This window comes from Synchiropus splendidus, chromosome 14 (assembly GCF_027744825.2).
Source record: "Synchiropus splendidus isolate RoL2022-P1 chromosome 14, RoL_Sspl_1.0, whole genome shotgun sequence".
Classification (NCBI taxonomy): Eukaryota; Metazoa; Chordata; class Actinopteri; order Syngnathiformes; family Callionymidae; genus Synchiropus; species Synchiropus splendidus.
In genome coordinates this window covers 5,128,621-5,140,635 of record NC_071347.1, presented here as the reverse complement: position 1 = coordinate 5,140,635, position 12,015 = coordinate 5,128,621, and the positions used below count along the sequence as shown (strand labels likewise).

Below are 12,015 nucleotides of genomic sequence, written 5' to 3'. Positions count from 1 at the left end.
AAGCAGCAATGCCGCCGGCAGAAACAGCTGCGATAAAATAAAGTATTGGAGCTGAACTGCACAAGCAAAAATCTAATTTAAAACAGAGGAAAAAAAAAACTTGAGGGAAACAAAAATCAATGGCGGTGCAGCACTAAATCTTCCCAGGGATGAGAACTGTCTGATGTCGACCCAGGAACCTTTGATAGGGACTCTGGCAGCCATCCCCCCCGTCTCCTTATAGACAGTTCTCACGTGGTTTCCGCCTTCACTGCTGTCATTGAGCCAAGTCACGTTCTTAATAGACTTCACTCTGTCATCCAGTTTTGACCTTCAAACTCTTCTTTAATACATGTTTTCTGTCTTTCTCGAAGACATAGATCACTCCAATGTTTTTGTTCTCCAGGGCCCACTAATGACTTCATGGTTTGTTGTCTGTCATATATTTCCATAATGATTCCTTGATGTGACGCCGGAATAGCTGTCTTGCTTGTCACCGTCATTGTTTTGGGATCTAAGGGAGGAAACTCGCCATCTGTCTCCTGAGCTCTGCGCCTTGTTAATGCTAGTGGCTGACTGGCACTCCACTGGGGATTGCCAAACATCCTTCGCAAAACCATTTGAGGGCTGTTAGGGGGGACACGTGATGGAATTTCCCCGATCAACAGCGGTGCACTTCAGTAGCCTGTGCTCAGGTGTGATGTAATGGCTGATGTCGAGCTTAGTGCCGCCTGAATGATGTCAGACTGTTTTTTTGGTTGAGCGGGCTTGGATTGCTCTCACTGACCTAAATTGATGTTTCCCCTTTGTTGTTTCTGGTGGGGTTTTGGAACAACAACTTTCATCGGCAGCGACAACAGTAGCGTAAACAAAGGCCCACAAACAGAGCAGGCAACAATGTTGGCAAGAAGGATAGGCTTGTAATATTTATGGCACTGTACAGTGATACTGCAGGGTCGATGCTTCAACATCGCTCAACAAACTAGTCCAAAGGGCACATTTATTAACGGTTTACATGTGGTAAGATGCGTGCAATGAGCTCTTCCAGTGCCAGTGAAGCCGAGCAGGTGCGTCTCTGGCTGACAACACAGCGTCACGCAGCCTTTATGTCCAGCAGCAAACACACAAACTAGGACACACGCTATGTTGTCCCTGATAAAAACGTAAACCTCAGCTCTTGATAAATATCGCTTCGCAAGAACGTTCATTCGCCGCATCCCATTGTTTGCATGCTGACTGCCAGGATCAGACCGACTTGTGAATTTGATTTGTTCTCCCCTTGAGTCTATCTGGTGACTTCAGTTATGATGTCGTGGAGTGGACCTGAAGAACAGAAAATTACTAGAAATACTGAAGAATAGTCCATCTTCATAGCACGATGGAAGAGTTTGTCATTTCAAGGTGGATGGATTTGACGTCTGTTAACTCCTGATATATGCACAGATTTAATTTAGCTGGACATCATCCACTGCAGAGACTGAAACTTCACATCAACCAGTCCTAAATTAAATTACTGTGGTGTAGCAACGCGGAGGCAGGCACATGCAGACACACACAGAGTACAAATGGATGTTCACCTTGCAAGGTTATAGTTTAGACTCCACCATCCAGACACGCAGGAACCAGACAACCTAGATTGACTCCATTTTCTCAGCAGGTTTCCAAGTACTAAAGCTGTGTGAGTATTAGGCTGGGCTTAGCAACCTAGGAAAGAAAGTTGTTAAAATTTGTTTTGGTTTATTTCTTACATTATTTGTTTGTTTTATGTTGGCGCTCTCCTAAATACTTTCACCTGAGTACGTCCTTAAAATGTTGATGCTTCAAATCTGTCATCTGAGTGTTACGAAGTTGAAATGTTTGTGGAAAACCGAGGAACAGACAAACATAAAAGCCCCATCGGCAGCGACATGGCTGCCTAGTTTTGGAATCAGAATGTGAGAGCTGAACTTCACTTATCCTAATGAGATGCTGAGGGAATTTTTTTATCAGTGGACTGAGGCCAAATTCAAGGCATGTTTTTGCTGAAATTTAAATAACGGATTCCTATGCTCTGTAGAATATGTTCACGTACACCCTGGGCGATGAAATGAAGTTAGACATAGAGATACTTTGGACAGTAAGAGCGTGAAAGAACAGAGAAAAAAAAAGTTTAGTATTAAGACTTCACGACCAGAAAGTCTTTCCTGGCTGGATTAGATCTGTGCAATTGAAAGAGAATAGGAAGCTGTTTTAGCTGCTCGAGATGTTGGGATGTTTTCAGAAAAAGCGCTCCAATATAAATCGTTGCAGCCGCTAATGTTTGCAGATCCATCACAGTACTTTTGTGATTTCCTGACTAGCTGAGCCACAGGAGATGCATCTGCTCCTCATTTAACAATACAGGCCAGTCGATAGTATCAAGTAATAAGAATATTCATCTCATATACCCACATTTTGGATTGTTTGTCTTCAGCGACACATTGGAGTAAGACTAATCACTTGAAAGAGTACACAACTAAGACGGCATCTTTCGTGCTTTTCCCTGAAATGTGACTGTCTTTTTGCCTCTTGTGCTTGAGCATAACTCATTACAACCACAAACCCCACTGACAAATTCAGAAGAAGCTAACTTTTTGGACTGTGAGATTTATTTCCCTGGAGCTCCCTGGAGCTCATTCTTTCATTTGTCAAGGGAATTGATCTTCTTAGTTGAAAAAAAGTCTTATTTTACACCAGTCACTGATGTCAACAGTTGAAGCAGCCACGTTGAGGAACTCAAAGGCGAAGATGGAGAACACTGAAGAGGCACTGAGTCTCACCATTTATCAGTGCTTCTCAAATAGTGGGGAGCGATACACAGGGAGGGAGCGAGGCGACCCCAGGAGAGGGGCGTTTTTTTTTTGCGTGTTGACTTCAAGACTCTATGGTAGTGGAACTACAGTGTCAGTGACAGTAGTCAAGGCGGAGGCTGCTCAACACCAACACCACACTTTACCCCTTTACAGCAGAAACAGGCTGCAAAACAGCACAGTGTTGCGTGATCGCAGAAGGCTTTCATGTCAGCACGTAACCACCACCACTGTGGTTTGCTGCTGTGTGTTAACTGCTGCAGACTGAGCAAACCGAGGGGTACAAATTTATGCTGATGCTGCACTCTTGCCACGATATGAAATCCCATTGCACGCCACTGGAGAGCGACAATCGTGTCTTCATGTGTTGTGTTTTCTTCCTCCTGGGGTGGATGCACTCCGGGGGTGCACATGAAAGGCTGGAAAAATGAGTTTGGGGTTAGGTGAGGCATGGGATGGTGTGCCTTCCACGAGTCAATTGCCATTGACAGCCTCCCAAACTGTGACTTCTGCGTCAGTAATGTGGAGAGCCACACAAGGGGTTAGAACTTGCAACTGGCATCCAATGTAATTCAGTAAAGAGAGCCTCCGAAAGCGTACCCGCGCCTCCTGCTTCCTCCACTGCTGAAGGCAGCTTTGGCGTCAAAAGAAAGTTCAGTTTCCCAACCTCAATATATTCCGCCATTGGAGCGGGAATGGGTTGCTGTAGTCATACGAATTCACGTGCCATCCAAAGAAGCTGGTGGGCAATATGGCAACAAATCACAGTTTCAAGTTTAGCAGTATTTTCCAGGTATTTATGAGACTAACTTCCAAGTTTGTTGGGACTGTTCCCAAGCCATTCCTTTATGTACAGCAGTACTACTGTTAAAAAAACAGAGAGAGTGATAATTCAAGCCAATGAACCTTTCTGAATAGATCTTAATTAAAATAGTAGCCACTTTGCCAACACTTTCAAAGAAGGTAAGAGGTAAATGAAGCTGAAGCTGAGGCTCTATATTTCCGTGTCTTTCTGAATTATAGAGTGAATAAAGGTTGCAGCCTGTGATCTAAAGTGGTTGAAGAAGCTCCCTCATTAAAGATTCTCCGCTCTGGAATTACCTCGGCTTGCCTTGTTCCACACCAGAACTCTTGTTACATGCGTATTAGTTCATCGATTAAGACAGAAAGATCTGTTTACCACTGATCTCAGAAGACATGTTTGTCGTGTTCCAACAACTTGGAGTTGTGAATCAGACCACATAAGCCATAAGACTCCTGACCCGGGAATCCTTCTTGAAATTGAAAACCAACAAGCGTCTTCCTCTTTCTGTCAGCAAAGATTCAAAGTAACATTTGCAGCACGCCGAAGTGAAGACAATCTCCCTGAGAATCGATAGCAAGTTTCTGGCTCATAAATACTCCGAGCCTAATGATGTTTCACGGTTGTCTCGATGGAGCTGATCAGCTGAATTGCGGCTGAGACGAAGTAGCACGGCGACCCGGCTTCTGCTTCAGATAATGACTGCTTAAATGATTGAAAATGAGTCGGCTTACAGAGAATATCTGCCTTACTCGCAGCTTCACCCAAGCGGTGCTGATGATTTACTATGTAAATACTTTAATTCATAACACGCGGTCTCAGTGGTGTCATATTGTATTTTGTTTTGTTTACTTCGCTCCTCTGCATCTTGGGTTTATCCAGTTTACACATGTTTATCCAGTGAATATTAAAGCCAGCGCCTCCTGCAGGAAATTGAAAACAACATATGTTAGACAATTTCCCTGCTTAATAGTGAGTGTCTGGATTCATGCAGCAAACAGATAAACAGCCTTCGAACCTTCGATCCTAAGATTCAGGGTGACGGTCACCATTGCTGGGTATATAACAGGTAGTCAGGTGGTTCAACATATAAGAACTCTTTTCTAAATTTCAGGAACAGCTCATGCACTTTTGTTTGTTGTTAAAAGTGAATATGAAGTTTATCTCCTGTCTGCCATTGACATCAGTTTCCATTCTCATTCATATCACTTGCATCTCATCGGGTACGTTACATACACCATGACAGTCATTTCGTCATGCATTTTAGAGAGATTGAATCGGAGCAGAGTGAAGAACAGTTCTTATCCTTTCTGCCTTATTTCCCCAAACAGTGATTATACAATATGTTTCTGTGTATAATGCTTTTTGTTTTTTTTTTACGGTTTTGCTGACTAATGTTGTTTTGTGAATTTATGAATTATAATTATTATACTTTTGCGTCATATATTCACGGCAAAGGCAGCCTTCAGCGTTGCGTGTGGACACATGGGCGGGACACATAGAAATGTGCTTGTGCAACGTCCCCTTTTAGAGAAAGACAATTAGGATTAGCAATAGATTACATTTTTTAATCTGAGTTAACTTGTGATTAATGCCAAATCCATCTCACATTTTGTATCTGTTCTAAATGTAACTTAGAGGACGATGTTATCACCACAATAATTCTTTCCTCATGCAAACATTTGTTTACAACAACAACACAACAAAAGAGATGCTGACAAGAATATTCTTGAGCATAACCTCAGTGACAGAGAATCTATTGACAGCTCTTTACTTTAGTAGTTAAGTTTGAGTTAGTTAAGTTTGTATTTCTATTTGACCCTTTCTAAAAGCCTTTAAATCTTTAGATTCTTTGCACAACATCGACTGCTACTACAGTTTGAATGTGACAGCAAATTTGACGCAGTAGATCTTCAAGTTTATGTTCCCTGTTTTTCGGGGGAGAGTCAATCGGTCATCATTCAACTGTAATGGTGGGGTTAAAAAGAAATCATAAACTATGTCATATGAGTATAGTAGAGATATACTTAATCAGATTTGAGTTGAAGTACTGTGTCGTGAACTGTGTTCTAATGATTTTAATGGGGAAGGATGTTGGCCACTGTTAGCATCAGTGGCTGTGCCTTGGGAATAAAAAGAAAGAAAGAAACTCAAGATTACAAGCAGAGACAAATTTGTTCGATGAAAGTCCAAGGACTAGTTGAACCCCTGCCCCAGTCTGACTGGACTGTTCAGCAACTTGTCATTTTTTAAATCATGACAGCGTGTGATAAAGCGGGAGCCCGCAAGGAAACCAATCTGACTCTTCGAGCAGTTACCTTGAGAATGAAACTTTTAAAGCTTGGCTGAGTCCCTGCCAAAGTTTCTCCCAAAGAAGACAAATTCGTGGGCCACAAGCCCGAGTCACCAGATCCAGTAAATGAAGCGCACAGTCAACCATCTGCTGCGGTAATGAGGATTGATGGAAAGATTCCTGCTGATTTCAGACCAGCAAATCATTCAGCTTGTTAAAAAAAAAAAAGGTGAGCGTTTCTATCAATGACACCAAAGCTGTTTTATGATCGACACTTAACCGCATAGTGACATCTTTTATGTCCTTTGGATGTGCTTTGAAATTAAAGCAGGAGGAGAAATGTATGTCCGTGTTCCAGTCAACAGGCCTCGGCATTGAAGCAAGAAGAGATAAATGGTGTAACACGCTAAAATGTCTCGCCTCTGACGCTGGATCTCCTTTCTTTTTTCTGATGTAACATTGACTATTCAACAGTAGTCCTGATCAGATGAGCACTTAAATCTCATCTTCCAGCACCTTGTTAGCAATGGAGTGGACACAGCTCTGGATATCTCTCCCCATAGACTTGTATGTTAACTCAGACTGAAAAAGTCCATGAGATTTTTTTCTATAAGCCAGTGCGAGACTCTTATCATGCTATCTGTCTCCTACCAGATGGACACTCATGGAAAACCACCAAAGTCTATTGCTAGCCCACTGCCTTTTCACAGCTTTAGAGAAGTATAAAAATGCCTTCTGGCATGGAGGTGGAGTTAAGAGGTCAAACACAAGGTGGTGCTGAGCAAAATTATTTAACACACACCAACTGAACTTATTTTCGGCTGAGCTTTGTGGGCTCCTGTGTCACTGCTTCTTCAAATCCTCTTTCTGAATACAGCCTGAGGCGTACAAGCCTGCAGTCTCAAGGTACACAATTTAAAGCTGAAAATGACTAGGTAAAGCTGAATTTGCGAGTGCCATGAATGGAAAGATTGCTGAAACGCAAAATGAAGTCTGCTGGGAGTGACATCCAGACATTTGGAAGACGACATAGTACCTAGCTAGAGGAGTACTTCGTAGCTTGCACACTTGAGCACCAAGTGTGACAGAGATGAATATAGTATATACTGAAACCAGCACTCATTTCCCCCCCCAAAAAACAAGAAAAAAATGATATATATATATATGGGGGGGATTTATATCATGGAAAAAATTGGATATTCTCACAGAGGAATATTGCTTTGTTACTATTTTTATCTCTATTATTATTAAGTGAGACTCATTTGCACCTTCTGTGTGGGACTTTGGGCCATTGAAGGTTGTGATGGAAGGAGTTTTAATGGGTTGGGGGTTTGCCAATTCTAAGTGAGACAGCTGCACTTTTTACTGGCTCTTGGCATTGGATCAGCCAGCCTTACCCGGGCTCATCTTGTCAGTGGGGACACGGTCCGTTGCTTGACTGGTCAGATATGCTTGTGCAATGTGGATGGTAGGACCACAAGGGCACGCCGAGATTGGAACCATGCCAGGTCCAGCTGGATGATCACCTTTAGTTATATTGGAGGTTGGCAACACAACTGGAAAAAACAGCTCTGTGCCAACATGGCCATTCTTGACCTGAAACCTTATTGCTTTTTTTTTTTCATATTGGACCGCTGATCATCAAATGCCATGTTGGCTCTGGTATTTAAGCTGACATTTCTGCGCTTGTCATTTACATTTAGGAAAAAGAACACTGGCGGCATTGTTGCCAACACTTTTAAGTCACCAGATGCAACATTAGCTGCAAGGAAAGACACACTTGTGGAAAGACTTTTATTGAAGTCCAATTGAGACGCCTACGATGTAGTTGTATTTTTCAATTTCAATATCAAAAATATGTCGCAGTAAACGAATGGCTGAGTTCTCCCCACTGGTCTAAGTCATGTCATAAAACTGCATTTGGTTTGAAGGTCTAAAAGAAAAGAATATTGTTGGTTTTTTGTTGTCTTGATCAGGTGGTTATATATCCCTCCTCAACTATTTCTAGAGCCAAGAGGGAGCAATGGAGACCACTGGATGATGTTCAAACACGAGTATTTATCATTCAAAATGACTCTTTATTCATGATCATGAGCAGAAGTCAGCGTAACCTAATGAACTCTTCATGCCGGTAACTTGTGATGGAGAGCAGGATCCTGTTAAAGTACCTGTATATGAAAAGATCTTGAGATCGATGGCGGCTATAAAGTCTTATCAGTGAAGGATGTGCTGGTGGTCCATGATTAACAGACTCTCTGTCTTCTTCTCTTCTCTCTTTTCCTTCCTCAGATGTACATCCAGACGGCTACATTGACCGTCTCCCTGAGTCTCAGCGCCTCCGTGTCCCTTGGGATGCTGTACATGCCGAAGGTCTACATCATCATCTTCCATCCCGAGCAGAATGTCCCCAAGCGCAAGCGCAGCTTCAAGGCCATCGTCACAGCAGCCACGATGACCAGCAAGCTCTCCCAGCTGGCGGCTGAGCGGCCCAACGGAGAGGTGAAAACAGAGCTGTGCGAGGGCGTTGAGGCCACTGGTGAGAGGGTTCTACCTTTAAATATTAATGCAACTGGCAGTGGCAGAGCTTGCTCTTCACACAAGGTTGAACCTCAAGGTTTTCTTTGTAGAGGAGACTAGGGAAGTAACTGGAGACAGCTGAGTCCTTGGGAAGGCTGTGTCCCTTTTGACAATAAATTTGATGCCACACTGCCAACGTCTGTGCACCAAATCCATATCATGTGACTAGAGTTCTCCTGATATAAACATCGGTACTTGCTCCGATACTGACCTATTTCGCTGTACTCTTACTCAAATATTAGCTCATGACAGCACCTATAACCAACTACAGTGTTCCCTTGCTTTATCCGGTGGGTTTATATGGGGCTGTCAACTCTCACGCAGGTGAGGGTGGTCGCAGGCATGTATGGTATCAGGTAGCTACTCCCAGATGCGCCTCTGCTCCACTTCTATATCTTACGGAGCAGATACTGGAGGATGTTTTTCCTGATCGTAGTACATCCTGTGCTGCCTCGCGCTAACCCAGGGTTACTTCATGGCGCTGCTACTTCCTTCCATTATGGTGCTTCAACTACCGCGTGTGGTCCCGTAACCGTACATAAACCAGTATGCAGTACCAGGATCAGCATATGTAGATATTGTCCAAGCTAAAGTTGAGAAGGTAAAGGTGAAATGTGTTGTGTTTGTTCAGGGAGCATGTGCCGAAAAAAATATCAGAATTTAAGGTAGTATTTATTACTTGTATCAGTACACAGAATTGGCTATTACTCAAATGTCAGTACTCGGGACATTGCTACATGTGACCAATTAAATCAAGTGGCCAATGAAAGAAATAAATGGAGCAGAAAATGTATATTAAACACTGACTCCCAAGGTGCTGCGTGCCGTCGGTAGAATTATAAAACATCATGTCGCAGCATGCAGGGCATCCACCCGTCCACATTCTGGGCTCCTCAGACTCAAATAATCCTGAGAAGGAGCCCATTTATACCGCAGCGAATTTGGATGACACGCAGACCCAAGGACCATTCATGGCATTAAGCAGCCGTGCATTCGCCTTGCAAGCAGCCATCAAACACTTGATGTTTGAGGTTGAAAAATCTCCCGATCACTGCACACAAAATGGGCCACTATCCTCAATCGCATCATTCTGGATTGGATTTTAAAGATGAATTCCGAAGTTGCAGACCAGCTGCCTCTTTGAGCTTCAGTCAACACTTACAATCTTATGATCAGTAGCGAACACGCCAAGGTCGACTTGTGAACAGCACTAATGAATCCTTGGAACAAAAGTTGATGGTCGGTTTCACTAGAAACACTTGACTTCCTTTCTTCATATCCACTGTTGAGATTCCACAAGGATATGAGGCCTCTTTGCATTAATGAGGATAGAACAGGATTTGAGTCGGAGACGTCTGATGGAGTCAAACTGTCTCCGTCAGCAGAATTCTCCTTGTTTATTCATTAAAGAAGCGCTGAGTCAAGTTGTGTATGTTTTATCTGACAGCGGCAGCTCCTGCGTCACTGTCGCTTTCCCCACGTTAGACATGGTTGAGTGAAGAAGAGACCGGGGAAGACACTTCAAACTACGACCATTACATCATCAAACTTTCATCTCTGATATGATTTTTTTTTGTTTATTTTTCAGTGCAGAGAAGCTGTAATTATTTTCTGTGAACCCAAAACCTTCTCCCGCTGGCACCCCTCAACAAATTAGCATTTTCATCTCCAGTGCTGTTTTAAATAAGTTGTTTATATGTACTATCACAGGATAATTATCAACACAGGGAGCACTTTCTTGAATTGTTAATGTCCTGATCAACAACTTTTATGATGTGAAAATAAGAATGCCAGTCGTCCAAAGAGCCCAGTACGTTGTAACAAAAAAAAAAAGTTCTTGACAGGTTCAATTGAAGGGGGAGAGAAGAGTGAACCTTTTGTTCAGTTGTCTCCCTCAGGCTTTAGTCCTGTTGAGGTTGCGCTTGAGCTGGTGAAGGCCGTCCTGCCATTGTGATTCTGTTGCTTTCAGATGACACATCTCTTACGACCACTTTCAAGCTTTGTGTTTTATTTTCACATTTCATTTGTCCCGACACACTTTTTGCTACACTTAAAAGTTCATGAAATGTGTTGCATAATCAAAGAATGCCTCAGTAATAATGGAATATTCAGATTTATACTCTGTTATGTGTTTAAAATCATACAACTTTTAAGGTCATCATCTTGTATATAGAGGGCATTAGTCAGTGAAATGTTTCTCTCTGAAAGTCTTTGCTTTCTTTGAATGAGTGAAAATTGGCTGTGTTTTTCTTCACAGTTCCACAAACCAAGACCACCTATGTCAGCTACACCAACCATGCCATCTGAAGAAGCAACCTCTCGGAAGAAAGAGTCGTGCAGAAACTGGGACATTTAACTGGCAGATTCCTCCGGAGTTCAAAGCTGGCACCGTTAAAACTGAAGAAAGGCTTCGAGGAGTAAAAGGGCGTTTGACGAACTGATCCAACATCCTTGTTGTTTTTATGTTTACAGCCTGCAAGGAAGCGGCCGATGGGGTGGCTCCACAGATGCTGGGGAACCTGAAACAAAAAAAAATGAAAGAAAGAAAATAAAAGGCTTCTAAAAGAGATAAAAATAAATAAACAAACAAATGAATTGTGGGGACCAACCTTATTTGTCGTTATCTAATCGTACTTCAGAAAAAAAAGAAAAAAACTTGTGGTTGTGAAAATTTCTGATTCTTCTTCGTCTCATGTCGTCCGTCCTTCGACCTGCATTATGAGATGAGTCTGTTGCTGTTTCTCGGCTAAATGAACCGTAGCTTTTGGTTGTGAAAGTGTCTCAATGCCATGTTTGAAATGAAGCATGCCCCGTTTCTTTTTTTTTTTATACAAATGATCTATTTATAATAAAGGAATGTTTCACAAGTCAGTGTCTGAGCCTTTGACTACACACTATTGTGCCTTGGAAAAGGCAAAAGAAAAAGTAAAAGCTGCTCATCTGTCATTCCAAAATTTCTAAAAATGAAAGAAAATGGCTGCTGTGCACCATCATGCCAGACACATCGGGGAAATGAAAATGTCCATAATAGAATGAAGGAAGAGCTCATGTAGACTTAAATGGAACACAGATCAAAAGCAACCCTTTCAGAATGTGGGACACAAACATTTTAATTTTTTGAAAGTTTGTTCACTGGCTGTAAAATAGTTTACAATAGTTAAAAGAGTCACAAACAACACCTGGAAACACCTTAAAGCTAAAAAGGTGTTGTCCATTATTTTGTCTAACGCCTGCACTTTCTCCCCGACCGGGAAATAATACTTTGAGAGCCATATTTTTAAACAATGTTCTCAGATTGGATGCCAATTTAGTGTCTGTGTGTGTGTGTAGTTAAAAAAAAAAAAATTAATGATAGTTACATATGTTAGTTCATTGTTTTTGAACTTGACGCTTCTGCTCATGAATGAAAAACAGCCTTATATATGCGGGTTACAACGTGTTGTCCTTAACGGATGCTACATCAGAGACGACCGGAGACAGAGTTATTAACATGATTTACAATGAAGAAAATAGTTTTAGAATCATGAGCGGAAGTA

General features: G+C 42.2%; 1 protein-coding gene across 1 annotated transcript in view; it reads left to right on the top strand.

Moving 5' to 3' along the window:
• grm8b (glutamate receptor, metabotropic 8b) overlaps window positions 1–11,353 on the top strand; it is a 172,361-nt gene extending 161,008 nt beyond the window's left edge. Inside the window, exons 10-11 of the mRNA XM_053884803.1 lie at window positions 8,192–8,438; window positions 10,737–11,353. Coding sequence (XP_053740778.1) covers window positions 8,192–8,438; window positions 10,737–10,786 — 297 coding nt within the window. The 3' untranslated portion in view covers window positions 10,787–11,353. The remainder of the gene's footprint in view (window positions 1–8,191; window positions 8,439–10,736) is intronic.
• Window positions 11,354–12,015: the final 662 nt, after the last annotated feature.